Source organism: Amblyomma mixtum, chromosome 5 (genome assembly GCF_055824585.1).
Source record: "Amblyomma mixtum isolate Tamu chromosome 5, ASM5582458v1, whole genome shotgun sequence".
Classification (NCBI taxonomy): Eukaryota; Metazoa; Arthropoda; class Arachnida; order Ixodida; family Ixodidae; genus Amblyomma; species Amblyomma mixtum.
The window spans coordinates 37,469,041-37,487,171 of record NC_143016.1 but is presented as its reverse complement, the minus strand read 5'-3'; the positions used below and the strand labels follow the sequence as shown (position 1 = coordinate 37,487,171).

Below are 18,131 nucleotides of genomic sequence, written 5' to 3'. Positions count from 1 at the left end.
CTCCATGCAAGTTACTGCGCCTAAGACATGGAGGAGAAAAAACTCGGGAGGGAGCTAAGGGAGCAATTCCGGCCAGCGCCTATTCTATTTTTTAAATTACAAGAGGCGCTGTTCCGGCGATAGCCTTGAAGCCTTGAGTTGGTTATGTTATGTCACCAGGCGCGGCCTTAACTCTATGCCTTGAAGCCTATAGTCATAAAAAGTAAAAATAAGAGAGCCGGTCCGACAACTACATAACGTGCGGTGCGCGCACGCGCAGACCAGCGCGGTAAACTAGTCAAGCTGTAGACCATGGAGGAAAAAAGTTTTTTTTCCTCCATGCTGTAGACGCCCCTGCCATGGGCCGCGACTAAAACATACCAACACCAAAACATTAGGGCATAGAGTTAATATCATGGAGGAGGAAAAGTTTTTTTCCTTCATGGTTAATATACTCATTAAAGACTGACTCGGAGGGCAAAAAACGGGGGAGGGAGCGGCTTCACGAGCAAGTTCACGAGCATTGAGTTTGCGAAGGCTGGCCGCTTGGCATGGAGGAAGGAAAACTAAGGAGAGGCCCTTCGTATTCCCAATGCATTGACGAGAATGTGGCGGAAGTGACGTCAAAATTTAGGCTTAAAAAGTCGGGCCACTAGCAACGGCGTTCTCGCTTCGGCGAGCGCGGCTTCGGCCGCTTCCTTTTGAGCAGCGTCCGCTCCGGCGGACGCAGTTGTTGCTGCGACGCGCGTCTTTTCTTTCCTTTTTCTCTTTCCTCTGATCTTTTAGCTCTCCTCTATCTGCACGTGGCAGCGGTGGTGGCTTGGCTCGAGCCAGTAGCAGGCCCGTGCATGCCGTGCAATTTCCTTTTCATCCTTCTCTCAGTCACAACAACAACAACAACAACGGCGTACAGCGTCGTTAGCGTCGTTGTTGCTAGGGGCCCGAGTGTTTCTCGGTGGCGGTGGACGGGCTTTCGGCACGGTGTGTTCGGCCTTGCGTGTTAAAGTCTACATGCCTGGTGTCGTGACGTTACGCACGCTTCTAAGATTGCTTTTAAATGCAGCAAATAACCACTCATTTGATATTTTGTTCGTCAAACTTGGTGTCGTTACGCGGAGCGATCGATGCATTGAAATGAATCTCGCGAAAAGGTGGCACTCCGGAACCGCGCTTCGACACGCGAAGAAGCGTTGATTGTTTTGATCAGCGAACTTTCGCACCTCACCAAACAGCACAGAAACATGAAGCCGCTCTCGGCGATGCTGAGCTGCGTTTCGAAGGCCACACGGCGGGTACGGTAGCCCGAGGAGGATGGTGAGCTGAGCTATATACGCGCCGCGCAATGTCGTCTTTCTTCGCCTGGCGTCTGAAAAGGTTCACCGCACATGTGCGCCGGTCTGTGTCTAGGTGCGTGTTTGCGGGGGGGGAGGTGTAGGAGTGTAGCGGCGAGCGGCGCGGTTTTTTTTATATCTTTCTTTTACGAAGCGCTTGTGAGCCGCGCGCGATATCCGCCCCGTAGCTCGGTGGAGAAAGAAGATAGTGAGGAGAGCCGAGCCAACTTCCGGTTGCAGGGCGGCTTCACAAAAAGTGACGTCAGCATGGAGGAAGAAAAACTAGGAGGGAGCATGACGTCACAATCTTGAAGCCTAGTCATAAAAAATATAATGGAAAGAATCATGGGAAATAGGCCCTCACGTGACAAGGCAGTGGTAGCTCTTAGCCGGATTTCGGTTTCGGTTTCGCTCTCTCGCTGTACGAGCAACTGCGCGACCATCTGCTTGTGTTCACTCACGGCTCCGTGGTGGGCGCAAACTGCTCGCTCGCCGCAGCGGCCACCGTCCCCGAGCGACGCGTGCGCTGACTGCGGCGCAGTGGAGATATTGGAGCACATGCTCCTTCGCTGTGCCGCTTCTGCAGTGCCGCGTCGCGAGATTCTCGCGGCCTGCAGGGCGCTGGGAATCATCCCGGACAGTCTCGAAGCGCTCCTGTGGCCGTGCGGCAGTGCGCGCACCCGTGACAGAATAATGGTGAGCCTCTGTGCGTTCATCGAGCAGGCGGGCTTGACTTCCCGCTCGCTCTTCGCCAGGTAGTGCACGCGTGACACGAACGCTCCGTGGGTGCTACCTCGGACGGTATACGCGGCCGGGCGCCCCACTCCGGCCGCTAGTGCAGTGTGCCGCGCGCGCGATTAGTCCGAGACAGGACGCTACGTGCGCGCGGCTATGTACATACAGTTTGCTTTTTGTAAGTGATTGTGCGCAGTGGCCGGGAGACCCCGCGCAGGGGCAGACGTAAAGCCGCCGGCACTCTCTCTCGACAGCGAGAGAGAGAAATACTTCACTGCTGCATTTCACGTCGGAACCGCGTATGTGCGCTAGCGTTTTCGGCGCGACTTGTGCCTTGAGAATAGCGGAGAAGGGCGGGTCCATGGGCGGGCCGAAGTCCGCCTGCCCGAGAAATAGAATCTTGCGCAGCGCGCCGGAGCGCTCGTTCAACACGTCCGTCCGCCGTACGTGAGCGCTCTGGAAGCCGCTGCGCCCTTTTTTAGAGGCTCGTTTCTTCGCCTACTCTCGAGTTCTCCGCTTATAGCATGCGCTGAAATAAACGCTCCGTATGTGTGTATAACGACGAAAGGAATTCCTCTCCATTCTCTTTATGAACCACAGTTGAACAGTGACGAGGTCGCGGCCGCACCCTTTGATGCAAAGTTTACCTGCAGTTTTCTACAGTGCACCCAAAAGCTCAAGAGTGTAATCAACAGAAGTGTTGAGACGCGGAGCCTTCAGACAACCTCGAGCTCGGTACGCATTCCGCCAAAGCTGCAACACAGGCGCTGCGCTTCTGCGCTACATCGGAGCACGGACGTTCGCTAAAAAGCACCGCTGGTTGGCAGTCTGGTAACTGTGGAGGAGGGCCTATTTCCCAAGAGTCAGTGCGAAATAGGGCCCTCGGCAGCGGCGTCAGAGGAGGATGGCTTGCAGAGGCTGAGCGCACTCTCTCCTAGTTTTTTTTACCTCCATGGACGTCAGGGCCTCTCCTAGTTCTTTCCTTCCTCCATGCCGCTTGGCGTCGCGCTCGCTCCCGAGTTTTTTTTTTTTTTGTTTTTTTTTTGGCTGCTCTCGTGAATACAGTGCGCGCATGAGAACACCGCGGTTGAAAGTAGCAGACCATCGAAATTAGGAGCTCTTTACGTAAAGGACGCTCGAAAGCGATGGGGGCGTAGCCGTGTATTGTGCTTGCATTGTTTGTAATGAATGCTGTATCGCGCCAGCGTTATGATTTAATTGAATTAGATAATCATGGGCCATCCCGTTCCAGTTCGTGTGGTAGAGCCGCATTTTCACGCGTTGAGTCACATATATCGTGCCATTGGGTCGAAGAAACTTAATTTCGATGGTCTGCTAATGATTCACTTGGATGCCCATCCGGACCTCGTGATTCCTCCCCAGCTTGAGCCGCAGAATGTACGGGATCGTGAGCACGTCATGTCGTCTATTGACATCGAAAGTTGGATTATGCCTGCTGCTCTGGCGGGTCACTTCGATCGCTTGTTGTGGGTACGCTCGCCCTGGTCAGACCAATTGCCTGACGGAGACCACTGTTTTCTCATAGGCGAAAAGGTGAGCTCACCTCATGCGATCAAACAAAAAAAGACGTACAAAAAGATCAGTTGTTAGTTGGCGCTCTGTGGTGTTATTCTACGTTTTGTGCTTGCCTGCCGCGCCGAAGCATTTCTTGAAATACAAAAAGATGTTTTCCATCATCAAATTTCTCGTAGTACGTTGAATACGCCAGCAGGGAACTAACCTTCATGTTCGTTCATGTTGTCGTTGAAAAACCTAGGGCACTCGCTTTCTGAGTCTCTTTACGTCGTAAGCAATTGCATATAGTCGGGCTGACTCCTGCAGCTTGCAGTCTTTATTATTTTTTTAGAGCATTGCGTACGCATGCCAAATGACTCGGAGAAATGTGCTTTTGGTATGTTCTGCTGGCATCTTTGCAAACCTGGTAATAGAACCGTTAGAAGCTACACGCAAGTAGCTTAGCATTGGTTGCATATTTCCTCTGTAAAAAAATCAGCCTGACAAATTATAAGTGTTCCCAGTAGTAAATGTCTCTTTTTGAAGACACTGGTGCTGCTGTGTAGCTTTTTGGCTACGCGATTCTTGTGGTGCAAGCTGACACATCTCTCAGAAACCAGTAATGAATATGACTAGATGATACAAATCGCAAAAGGGACAGTACGAACGAAGAAACAACACGGACAAGGCGCTTACCGCTACAGCTGCTGCCGTCACAAGAGAGGCAATGTTCGCAGAAGAACACACAAAAGGGCCCGAAGTTCTCGTAATGAAGTTCAGAAGTTGCAGAAGAACACACAAAAGGGCCCGAAGTTCTCGTAGTGAAGTTCAGAATGTGTAATGTGTAATGTGTGTGTGTGTGAATGAATGTGTAATGCGTAATGTGTGTTCTGCAAACATTGCCTCTCTTGCGATGGCAGCAGCTGTAGCGGTAAGCGCCTTGTCCGTGTTGTTTCTTCGTTCGTCCTGTCCCTTTTGCGCTTTGTATCATCTAGTCATGTACCAACTCGCCCACCAATCGATTCTTCTAATGAATATGAACTGGGCCAGTCAGTTGCACGTTGAGCTAGTGACCAGAAGATGCTGACTGTTCTGTCTTGTAGCAGTGTATGTGCAATGTGTTTTGCAGGACAGCCGTGCCAAAGTCTCCAGTCCTCTACCATACTTTCTTAGTGAATGTGCTTGGGCTCCAAGTGAAGAGCTAGCTGGTGCACGTGAAGTGACCCTAAGAGTGCAGCCGCTTGACTGGCTGCTCGCGCACCGGACCACAGACAAGGCCTGGCAGCCTAGTTCGCGGCAGGTTGTGCTCGACATTGACCTTGACTTCTACAGCACACAGGACCCTTTCTCACTCATGCTAACTGCAAACCAGATGGCCCGGCTGCGTAAACTGTACCACTGGGACTGGCCTAGAGACGTGCGGGACACGCAGACGATCAAGGTTGGTGCTTCCCTATCTAGGTAGCACCACTGGAAAGAAATTCAGAGGAGTTCACAGCAAGACATGGAACTCAAGGAACCCTTTGAGTGCATGATTTTTTGAGTTGCCTACACAAACTAGCTTATATAGATTTGTGCGAGAGTGCACAGCTACTCAACTGATGGCACGTAAAGGACTCTGGGAAGCCACTTAAATACTAGGCTTGATGCTTGGATGGGAAACGTGTGCCTACTGTAACTCCACAACAAGAATGCATTGTTCCATCAGTGTGAGGCTGATTGTTTGGTACAAGACGTGAAGTCCTGATTCGAGGCTGTGAACACTGAATGCATTGGACTGCATGTAAATGTCAGAATAGTTAGGTTTATTGGGGTTTAACATACCAAAGTGACTCGGGCTATGAGGGACAATGTAGTGAAGGGCTCGGGAAATTTCGACCACCTGGGGTTCTTTAACGTGCACTGACATTGCACAGTACGCGGGCCTCTAGAATTTCGCCTCCATCGAAATTTGGTCGCCGCGGTCAGGATCGAACCCGCATCTTTCGGGCCAGCAGCTGAGCGCCATAACCACTGAGCCACCACGGCGGGGCCCTAAATGTCAGAATAGTTATGTGTAGAGATCAGTCACTGAAAGCTGCATGAAAAGAATGCTTAGGCAAGAAGAGGGATGAAAATGCATTAAACTTAAGTCCAAAGCACAGGTAGTACATGGTCTGCACATAGAAGTAATGGTTTCATTTCAAGCGCTGACCTCTGTATTGCGCATTCATGAAAACGTGGGTAGAGCAGTTTCCACTAAGGGAAAACGCTCGTAAGTCTTCTGCCGCCATATTATTTCGGGCGTCAAATGTAACGTGTGTAGCACAAGACTTTGCATGCGACGTAAGCAACATTTATCTGACGTGAAGTGCATATAGCTAAGTTCTGCAAACAGTGAAAAAGTTCTGTGAGGCAATTGTATGTAAAATTAAATGTTCATTTGAAACATCAGCAATGTGCCATATAGTTGAGCCTGTTCGTTTAACCAGCAGGTATTATGCTGAGTTGGAAGCGTTGCATGGTAAGCAGTGTCCAGGTTGTCATAAGCATCACATATAAGTGTTTTAATAAGGGATTTTATTGGGGCAGCACTAAGCATCGTTTATGAGCAGCACTTGTCCAGTTGCAGACTATGCAGATATATTGTGTTCTTGACTTTTTAAGAAGGTGTTGGCATGACATAAGACCATTGTGTGCAACTCTGTTGCAGGCCAAAGTAGGTAGCCTCAGGTTATTTAGTTTTTCCAGGTTTAATGCATTTTAACTTTTTCGTCGATCCAAATAATTATATCTAGGCCTCAAGGAAGCCAATTCATTAGTTTTTCCATGGAACATAGCAATGGTTAAATTTTCACATGCACATACAAAATTTTTCACAAATGGTCAAAATAGCTGGAAATAGCTAGTAGGCACAAAGAAGCATCCTGTTTGCTATATCAAGAATGCTAAATTTGCCTGAAACAATTGTTTTAGATTTAGAAGAACATCAATTTGGGCTAGATGATGCATAGGACATAGGTGCATAGGACAGGGAACAATACCGCCTACAAAGACAAACACAACAAAAGAACAATGCAGGATAAGCACTTGTTTTAGATGATCTTACCTTCAAAGTTCGGCTTTACGCTAACAACTGCATCATATACCACATTGTCGAAAGTCCTGATGCGTTAAACCTTCAGCGAGACCTGACTTCTGTTCAGGGATCGTGTTCTATCTGTGGAATGTCTTCAAACACTGCAAAAATGCTAATTTGTCTCATTCAGTCAAAAGTGTTCCCCAAATCCTACTTGCTACTCAATAAATAACGTTCTCCGGCGAAAAGTATCGGAATACTATAGATGTCTCGGCGTTTATTTCACACCTTGTCTTACGTAGACGAGGCAAGTTTACTATATTACATCGAAAGCCTGCAGAGTGCTTAATTTCATAAAACGTAACTTTCTCAACTAATGTCATGTCTCTTAAAGACCAACTCGGCTGGGGATCTTAAAAAGTACAGGTCGCAGATCATGTATCTTATCTATCTTGGAAAGCTGACCATCAACAAAGGCTGGTACCTATTTGCACCTTACTTTTTATCTAGACTTGATCATCTGTGTAAGATTCACGAGATAAAATGTCTGACAGATATATTTAAAAACTCATTCTTTGTACTGACGATCAGGCATTGCTGAGTCCTGCACGGAAGATCGTTTCTGTGCATTTTTCTGAGATATGTGACTTCATGCACAGTTGACCTCTTTTAGTGCATGTTTTCCTATATATCTTGTGTCATGGTATTTCTTATTGTCCTTCCTTTGGCATTGCCAGCAAATGTCATTTCCTCACCTGCAATAATCCCTTCGGGCTCTGCAGGACTTTGTAATGAGTAAGCGAGTGAATCAATCAATCAGTCAGTCAATCAACTGCTAGGTTGACAAGACTGAGAAAAAGCAGAGAGTTTTCAGTGCACATAGTTGTGTAGAAAGTGCCTTAAGGGGCTGAATAATCTGCTTCAGAGCTTAATGTGACTGACAAGATGAGGAATGCTACTTTCTTTGACTGCAGGAAGCTCAAGAGGGTCGTGCCAAGCAGCTTAAGTTCCTGAGGGCCTGCCTTGAACAGCAGCTGCACGACAGCAGCAGTTTGCTGGAGCAACCTGCGCGTGGAGACAGCCGTGAAGTGCCTTTGTGCCCAGACGAGTTGATAGCCCTGTGCAGCGATCTGAAAGAACGGCCTCCAGTTGGAGAGACCCTGCATGCCGATCTGATTCACGATGCAGGCTGCACATGTGATTTGGATTCTACCCTGCCTCATCATCGGAGCTCAAAGCAGGAAGTCTTGGACCTCATTGCCAGCACCGCTAGGTTTCTTCAGAGCTTGTGCGTGGTGCCAGCAGTGATAACAATAGCCCGCTCCAGCATTGATGCCTACTGCCCGCCTGAACAAGTGGACTTTATCCAAGACTCGGTGATTGACATGCTGAAGAATGTGTATGGTGATTTGGATATTCAGTTAGATTATGACACTACTGGTGACACAAGAGAGGCCACTTTATAATAAAAACAAATTAGTTGGGAGTCACTAAACTACCTATACTGTCCATGCTATTTTTGTGGGCAATTCTCTATATGTCTTACAAGCAGCAGCACCAAACTTGTCTTTAGTAGTGTGCTAAAATATACATGGAGGCCATGTTAAAGGTAATCTCAATGTTAAGAGACTTTAGTGATGGAAATGCTGCCATAATGTGCCCTTGTTTTTTGGAAAATGCAGAAATTACATGTGAAGGTTTTACTTTTTGTCATGCTTGCATTGTGGCAGTGTGGACACCTAATTTTTGGATGTGTGTTTTCTTTATTGTAATGATGCATAAGGCATTAGTATATATGAATTACGATGTTGTGTTCGCCTGTGACTGCTAAATAAATTATAATCGAATTTTTCTCTCGAGCTTTTTCAGTTGCAGTTTAGGACCCGGACAGTGGCTGTGATGTGACTGTTGCATATGGACCACGCGAGGCATGAAACAACCACGATATAATTGCTACTTTGCCGTCTTAATTTACTGCAACGCTAAAGCCTACCTGTCTTAATAGCTGGAATGACAACGAATGAAGAAGCAGCAATTATATTGCAGTTTTTGCATGCTTCCCACCATCAGCCTGACTGCACCCACTGCAGGGCAAAGGTCTCTCCCATGTCTTTCCAATTAACCCTGTGCTTTACCAGCTGTGGCCGTCGTATCCCCGCGAACTTCTTAATCTCATCCGCCCACCAAACATTCTGCCTCCCGCTGCTATGCTTGCCTTCTCTAGGAATCCGCTCAGTCACCCTTAAGGACCAGCGGTTATCTTGCCTTCGCATTACATGCCCTGCCCAAGTCCATTTATTCCTCTTGATTTCGGCTAGGATGTCATTAACCCGCGTTCTAGTTATTTTCTTCTCATGATCCGGATCAGCGGCCACTGCCTGCCCTAAGTAGATGTATTCCCTTACCACTTTCAGCATCTCGCTACCAAATGTGAACTGCTACTCCCTTGCGGGACTGTTGAACATTATTTTGGTTTTTAAGACCTACCAATCTGCTCTGCCTAACTCCCTGATCATGCTTTGCAGCTCATCACAGAGCTGCTGCAACTGAAACCGAAACAGCACGAGAGAAAATTTAATTCTACATTATTAAACGATCATAGGCAAATACCACGTGGTGATCCATGTATAGTAATATCTTATGCATCACTGCAAAGAAGAAAACATGCCACTGAAATTAGGTATCCATAGAACTCTTTTAAACTGCAACCAGGTGTGGCCAGGCATCAATATGCAAACATGGTAAAAAGGTGAAACTCTGCCACAGACTGGGGCTATTTAGCCTAACCCAGTGATATTATTTCCACCCATGCGGTTATTGCTTGTCCTGTTCATTTTGTGGTGCTATATGCTGCACAACAACATTGAAAAGCAGAAAAAATGACGTTTTTAGAGTCCAGTGCTTCTTAGCTATTCATCTGTGTGTGGTTCTAGCGAAAGTGAAAATCTGCTTGCACTTAACTGTTTTAGCAAACACTGGACACAGCTGCAGTGTTGAGGGAAGGGGAGAGATATGGAGACGAAGTTCTGCAATACGCCAAGCATGTGCGCTGAAGATGCCTCCTGCGGGGATCCACCACAGATGCATCTCTGTGGTTTCCTTACACTGGCAGAAATAGTGCTCTGTAGCAACTCAAATAATCATCAATGGGTCTGGGCCTTGGCAACAACTCGTATAGCGAGACCGAAATGAAATGCAAACATGCATATTGCACACGCATATTGCATACTTTTCGATTTTGGAGCGGAATATTTCTTTACAACCGGTCTACGAATATGTGCTTCGGTAAAATCTTTGCTGAGAAACATGAATCGGCCTAGTTTTATACTGCAGCTGAAAGTACGCAGGTTGAATATTTGGTTTTGTTCCAAAGTGCTATTCGCATTTCATTCCAGCCTGACTGAACCTTGCTTGTGGTACTTGCTGATAAGACAATTTTCCTACATGGAGAATCCATCGGCTCGCACTAAATTTGTAAGGCACCACTTCAATTCACTCTGTTTCACGGGAAGGTTGTAACTGTTTTGTAGCTGCCACTCGGCAGATTTTCATCAAAACACTATCATAAGCTTGCAACGGGGCTTCGTTTCATACCTTTGCATCAAAACTAAGTACATTCTTCATGCTCAAGCATTTTTAATTATCAGTAATCCTCTCTCCTGTCAGTCAAGTTACAAGCTAGCAGCAAGTATTGTGTTCATTCATGAAATGCAAGTGAATCGCTTGTGGTGTGTAAGCACTTGTAATGGGCATTCCCCGCATTTAGCCATTCTGTGTTCGTCTGTCAGATTGTCAGAAACCTGCTTTGTGGCAGGCTGCCCATCTGGTTGTGGTCAATATTTACACACACACGCATGGGCAGGTTGCCCACCAGACTGTGAGCAAAGTGCGCACTGTGGCAGCTCAGGTAATGATTGGTCACGAGAGGCTGCCTAGGGATGAGCAACCTGGGTTTTACCAGCCCCACCATTGGAGTTGTGTGTGTACATGCATGCATGCACACACACATTCGGGCAGGTTGCCCACTGTATTGTGAGGAAAGTGCTTAAGAGAACTTCTTGCTGGGCTAGTTGGTAATTCATTGTAAAAGTAAAGGCACCAAAAAACCACACACACACACAAGACAAGAGAACGGGACAGAGCGCCAACTCACAACTAGTTTATTTTTCACACCACAGATACATATATACACAACGCCAACGCCTGCGCAAAGAACAAAATTACGCATCAATGCGATAACGACTGCTCAAAACACTTTCTTTCCGCCTGATAGAGAGATATGGAAGTTTCGCTCACACACGCACTGCCTTTTTTAAAACGCTTCAATCAGTACTCGGGCTTTAATGTTGCTGCTTCTGGCAAGAATCCGCACGGATGAAAAGCATGGCTCACAAGAGCGTGAAACTTATATGCTTCGGCAAATTTGGGCCCTCTTTATTTTGTTCAACGTTTCGTTCATGTTCCCTGATTCGCTCATTCACGCAGCGCCCTGTCTGTCCGAGGCGCTCTGTCCCGTTCTCTTGTCTTGTGTGTGTGTGGTTTTTTGGCGCCTTTACTTTTACGAGGAAAGTGCGCAGCGTGGCAGCTCAAATAATGATTGGCTGCTAGAGACTCCTTCGTGTGAGCAACCTGGGTTTCACAAACCCCAGCGATGGCAGCACCTGCCATCGCAGGACAGGAACTGCTGCACCACTGCACTCCCAGGGATCTATAAATGTAAAGTAGAGAATTACAAACTCTGCATGTATGGGCATTAACCCATTACCGCTATTCGAACAACTTCTATTCATGAACAATGAATTCGAAACACCGGAAGCAAAGTGAAAACCAAAGTCTAGCGCACCTAATTCGCATTTGGTTTCACTATGCAAATCGGCCATCAATTTTTTGCGCAAATAATGAATTTCTTTCATCTTCTAAAGCTGACTAGGCAAGCTCCGAAATCCACTTTTTGATGTTAGGCTGAGAATGTTCAGTCTAATGTTGAAAAATTAACAAAGTTCACCAACCAAACTGCGCTTTAACTTTTTCCTTACTGTGCCATAGGCTATTGATTGATTGTGAAACATTTTATTCGCCGGAAAGAGCTTGGTAAGAGGTCGTGTTAAGTGGTCGAGAGTACATAGCCCTCGACGACTTTGTCAGCCCACTCCACCCAGAACACCATTGGTCATATTATCCTTGAACGTTTTGAACCTGCAGCCAAAAATTCAAGCCGGCGCTCCTAGACAAGCAGTGCCATCTAGTTTGCCTCTATAACATCATTTTTTAAAACTTTTTTTTTAGGAAAGGAAATGGCGCAGTAATTCTCTCTCATCTCGGTAGCCATCCGAGCTGAGCTGCGCCATAAGTGAAGGGAGGAGTGGGAGAGAAAAAGGTGCCGTAGTGGAGGGCTCCGAATAATTTCGACCACCTGGGGATCCTTAAAGGGTTGCGAAAAGAAAATGAAGCTGCCCGGTTTTAATTTCTACTGCTTCCATAAATATTAGACATGTTGATTCTGAAATATTTCGGCGCAATACTGAGTCTGCATTTAATAAAGCCCTCATTAAACGCTCATGAAACGACCATGCGACGCTGTCGGCCGGCACACGCATTACTCGACTAAGTCATCTTATGAATTAGAAACGTAGACACATCTTTAACTTTAGTTTGCCCTAATATTTATGCAAAAGTTAGGAAGAAAATAAAGTTTGTCATTGATTAAGCTGCAGCACGTGGTCATAGATCGATCACTGACCTGGAACTGGTTTCGGTTCTGCTTCTCCATCCTCCGTGGCTCCATCTTTGCTTACATGAACCTATCTAGGTGGTGTTTCATACACCCGGCAGCGGCGGTTTGAGTCAGGGAATCCAGCTGAGCAAGGTCAGCCAAACTTGACGACTATCTCATGAACTCGACACAAACGAGTAAGCTGCCGTGGCGCGCACTGGCTCCGCGCTTATGTTCTTTGCTGCAGAAAAACGCTTTCCCCAAGCGTGAAAGAAGATTAGGCATAATTTGCGGAGCGGGCTGCGAGTCAACCGACCCCTTGCGATGGAGATGAGGAGTCAAGTCTACGTCCGGGTTCGGGAGATTTGCGGTCGGGGCTTCCGCCGGCAGAGGTGCCGCGGGCTCTCGGCACGACTAGCTGCTACTTGCCGGGCGCACGACGCGCCGTACCGAACGGCAAAACGACGACAACAGCAGCTCACCGCCTGTGTCAAACCAATGTCAACGACGGGCCGCACGCCATGCGTCGCATTGACAAGGGGCAGAATGCGATCGAGCCGGGGCCGGCCTGTCAGCCTGGATGCCAGCGTCAAAAAAACGCGCTAGTATCATATTTGTTCAGGCGAAAATCTTAACGGGTCAAACTGGTTTAAGGAACAACTTCACAGTTGATTCCAGTTGTTTTCAGTTGGCTCCCAGCTGAGTTCCAGAATCCAACTGGGAAATTGTTCCTTAAACCAGTTCGACCAGTTAGGATTTTCACCTTAACAAGCCCTGGGATAGATTGTCAAAAATGAATCATTTTTGAGGATCGTTGGCCAATGCCGAGTTGCTGGTAGTACTGAACACTGCGATTTCATCCCTTCATCCCACAGCCGCTTTATTTGCTGCCTGGTCGCGGCCCGCCTGGTGTCTGCTAGCTCCGCTGCTGAAGGCATCGCGGAAATCGAGCATATCTATATTTTATTATGGGACAGGTTCACAGTCAAAAGCGCCAGTTAACGAGTCAAAAGAAGCTTGGCGTCTTCAAGTCTCTGGTCCGCCTTGGCTTAGTCGTGTGCACACAGGGTTGATGAAAGTTTTGACTCACAAGTTAGAAGGTTGAAGGAGTCGGGTTTCCCGTTGGACTTAATCAGTGCTGTGTCTGAGTCATTACTGAAGTGCTACCGAAAAAAGAAGAAACCACAGAGTGAACTGGGTGCTCAGACAGGCCTTCGAGGTGATACCTTACATGTACAGGGTGTCACATGAACTTAAGAAGGTAGCCCAGAAGGCTGGTGTTCAGCTCGTGTTTACCGTTCCGCATAAGCTTTCCAAGCAGTGCAGGCTTGTCGCCGAAGGGCACACGAAGAAAACTTCCTCTGGGATCAGTTTAATTAGTTTAGTTTAATGGGGTTTAACGTCCCAAAGCGACTAAGGCCATGAGAGACGCAGTAGTGGAGGGCTCCGGAAATTTCGACCACCTGGGGTCCTATAACGTGCACTGACATCGCACAGTACACGGGCCCCTAGAATTTCTGCTCCAAAGATCCTTGTGCGACATGTATCGTGTATTGCATTCCCCTCAGCTGCGGCCGCATTTATGTGGGCCAGATGGGGAAATGTGTGAACGAAAGGTTGCGCAAACACGCTGCGTCGCTAAGGACGGGTCATGGTTCGAACCTTCCCCTGCACTGCAAAAAATGTAAGGACTGTGAGGGCGGCTGTCTGCCTAACTTGGGTGCGACAAGCATCATCAGGCACGGAAGAAAATGAGTGGATAGAGAGATATTGGAGGCCTCAAACGTAGTCGCCGCAGGTAACGACTTGTGTGTCAGAGTTCCAGTTCGGTGTTTTTTCTAGAAAAATAGAGCGCAGGTTCCTCAGTATCTGATAGCAGAAGTGATAGCGCCTTCATGCAGTTTTCGCCTTTCGCATGTGCTGATTATGTGCTTCGGTCTACCCAGGGGTTTAGGTTTTTTTGTCTTAATTATTGTCTTACATATGTTTTTTCCTCTGGGTTTAGTCTGTATGTCTATCTTACAGATACATCACATTTTTATTTGGGTTTTTATCTTGTTGACACGTGCTGAACTTCCTGGCACATGCTCACCGAGTAAGAGGTGTTTCTTTGATGACGCATCAGTTGCTAGTGCGCTCCTCTCCTGTCTGTTCTACCTATGTTTTCCATGTTTTTCTGTGCGCCGTTTTTAGATGGGTCTATTCTTGGAAGTGGAATTCAGTAAAGTAACCAGGCAGTCACAGTTTTATATTTCAACAGAAGCTTTAATACAGCCATAGCTGCAGTCAACAATAGTTAATGCTTATGACTAGATATACTACTGTAACACATGCTATTACATGTTGACACACAAAAACAAATATATAAACAGGCTGCTTTAACAATGGAACAGGCATGACATTGTTCTTACACAGTCTCCGCATATAAGAATTTGTACATGGAAACATTTGCAATCTTCAGTCTTTCAAACATGTAAGTCCAGGTGTCTAGCAAAAAACAGTTCTTTCACAAAGTTTCATCCAAAAACATGCTTCACTTCAGCAAATACGGAATAAAATATCACAGTGTTTATATCACAAGCAAGCTTGGCCATGTCAGCCATTTTAGGGGACTTAAAAGCAGTGTAAAGGACAAAAAAAGTTGGCTGTGCCTATAAAACCACAAGCCAAGCGCAGCCTTTGTGAAAAGTGTCCTGCCCACAGAGTTTGCTTTTGAGCCACGTTACAGGAAAGTTAAGCTACAGTGACTAGAGTACACTGACTAGTGTGCTGACCGAGCGCACAGAGGAGGCACCAACAGCAATGACTGCCAGCAGCTGTAGCATAAGGGCACTGCAGACGGAGTGTCCTTCCTAAAGCTCGAGCACGCTGTGCCTTCCTCGTGAAAGATTTGGACACGGATTTGTTTTACTTCTTTATTTTTAGTGGAGACCATATTGACCTAGATATTAACCCACAATATATGCATCACAGTAAACGCACTGCAATCCTCTCTGTGACACCACATGTCCATTCCTTACAAGGCCGCTTTACTTTGGACATTCTTGCTATGCGACAAATGGACGATGCACACACCAGACAAAGGACTCGCACCAAGAAATTACGCACTTGTACATATAGCAATGGCGGCTGTGCTAAGCAATATCGTCAGCTAAGTGAGATCGCCTGATGGCGACGCACACTCCCTGTGAGCAGCGCCCTTAATCGGAGACTGCTGGCAGCCACTGGAAACGCCCCCCCCCCCCCCCCCCCCCCCCCAAATCCTACCCCACTTCCCATGGTGAGCTGCTGCCAGTGCTTGGCACACTAGCCAGTATATTCTAGACAGTGTAGTTAAGGTACACCTGCAGCTCCAAATTCCTGGAGGGTAAGCAGACATTTCCTCCTCACCCTTGCAGGACTCTGGAGTTCCAGGAGTGACCATAAGCATTTCACTACATGGCTTGAGAGCGAACCCTGTGGGCTGTCCAGCTTTGACAAAGACTGACACTTTTGACTCAAAAGCCCCAACAGATTAAAAAAATAATAATAAAAGCAGGTACACATATAGCTGTTTCCTTTCTGTTGCTTTCAATCTTTCTGGGAGGCAAATTAAACCCTTGCAAGGAGTCTGTTGCACACTAGCTATTCCTGTAAGGGTGCAACTGACTACAACACTACACTTCCTGCTAGACAGTGCTTGACACGGTAGCACCAGTCACTCGTGCCACAGGAACTGTAAGCAATGTTCTGAGGGCTTCCATTTGTCTCACATGCTGCAGTGGCTGAGTGGTAAGGATGTTCAGCTGCTGAGCCCGAGGACGGGTCAAATACTGGCTGCAGTGGTTGCATTTTGATGTAGACAAAGTGCACGAGACGTCCAAGTGCTGTGCAATGCCAGTGCATGTTAAAGGCACAGTCTACTATAGGAAACGAGCATAAAAACATTGGCATATTCTGGTAGATCACACCACATGATGGCAATAAGGAGGGCAGAACATTTGGTTTAGGCAAGAATTTATATTTTAAATGGGCAAAGAAGTCAGGTCTGAACAGACGGTAATGCCACACTATGCTATCTCGTAGCGGCTAACATTGCAGACATTTGCCATGACCTGAAGTGAATATACTGCATTTCATGACTATGCCTGAGCGTCACACATAGGCAGTTATTTTTGTTCATGTCAACTTAAGACACCATACTTTTCACTCTTTCAATAAATTACAGCTGCATTTTTGTTTAAAGCGGATTGATTACCTTTTTCAAAAGTCACAACAGACATCACTGTTGTACTTGCAGTGGCAACGTGGCAGAGCGCTGCTAGCAAAAGCTTTTGCTGGCATCTGTGACAGATATCACCTGTATCTTTAAAACCACATTAATACTCTCAACTATAGTGTTAATAAAACCGAAGCATCAATGTTAATGTCTACCTCATTACTGCCGTCTACCATGAGTACGTGAGACTAGCATAAGGAAAAAAATTAGTTATAAATTGTTCTCATGTGTTTCTTAGCGCCACAGATGGGTATTTGTTTATTTGGGAAAGAAGCTTTCGACTGCCACAAAAAAATTTAGTCGATAAAAGTCATTAAACTGTCCCTTTAGACCCCAAATGGCTAAAATCAATCTGGAACCCGCCATCCACTATGGTGTCTTTTTCCTTTTCATCCTCTCCTCCATCCCTTCCCCCACAGGGCAAGCGATTCAGGTGTCTACAGAGTGTGAAAGTTACTGTGCCTTTCTTTTCTCAATAATCAATTGTATTAGTTATAGCTTGTTTTATGAGCAGCCTCAAATCTCTCTCTCTCTCTCTCTCTCTCTCACACACACACACACACACACACACACACACACACACACACACACACACACACACACACACACACACACACACACACACACACACACACACACACACACACACACACACACACACACACAGAGAGAGAGAGAGAGAGAGAGAGAGAGAGAGAGACAGGTGGAAGTGCTTGTCCTGTGTGCTTTTCTCATGTGTGTCTTTTTTATGCTACTGTATTGATCATGAACCATCACCAACATGCCTAACTTTTCGCCCTGCTTCAAACATCTAACTGAGAAGTCAGAGAGATACAACTTAATACCACTAGAGGCTCAATCCACATTAATGCCACCTGCTGTTCCCCTAAACATGTAAATGGTCCACATATGAAAGCATCTTCATCAGTTTTTTAACAGTAATGTGCCTGTGGCCTTATCAAGGCCCTATTTGTCTGTTCCTGTTCAGCAGCACAGGCAAACGATTTGGAGAGTCAAAGGGGGTTCCAATTTGCAATCTGGCTTGGAGCCCAACTGTCACAAGCAGGAAGTGTAGTGCGTGCTAAGAACTCGTGACACAAGCAAAAGGCACAGCGTTATCCAGGTATAGACTGAACGCTTTCTTTGATCTATATATGGCTCTGAAGTGTCTGAGAAAACATCAGCAGGTGCACTGTAGACATGACCTTCACTGGTTGAAAGTGTGGTTCAGAAACAGCAGATGTGAATCGACCACTTCACCACAGTGAATAATACATGAATCTTCATTTACATACAGCCTTTCGTTAATACTATGAACACTGGTTTGTGTCAGTTATCAGACAATTAAGCATTAGCTTCTATTCACAACAGAAAGCACTACACAAATAGCAACAAACAGATGCTTTCAGGTTCTTCTTGAGTTTTTGCCCCTTAAAAGGAGACTGAAATATGAAACCAATAAGATTATCATGGTAATTTACTGTTCTGTACTGTGAACTTTTAGTGGATTTTAACAGTCGCTGCCAATAACAACTAACTACC

General features: G+C 46.5%; 1 protein-coding gene across 1 annotated transcript; it reads left to right on the top strand.

Annotated features, from left to right (window-relative positions):
* The first annotated feature begins 3,056 nt into the window (after window positions 1–3,056).
* MESR6 (misexpression suppressor of ras 6) lies at window positions 3,057–8,116 on the top strand. The gene is made up of 3 exons (XM_089544015.1): window positions 3,057–3,599; window positions 4,690–5,001; window positions 7,593–8,116. The coding sequence occupies exons 1-3, from the start codon at window positions 3,279–3,281 to the stop codon at window positions 8,082–8,084; spliced, it is 1,125 nt and encodes a 374-aa protein (XP_089400141.1). The 5' UTR covers window positions 3,057–3,278; the 3' UTR covers window positions 8,085–8,116.
* Window positions 8,117–18,131: the final 10,015 nt, after the last annotated feature.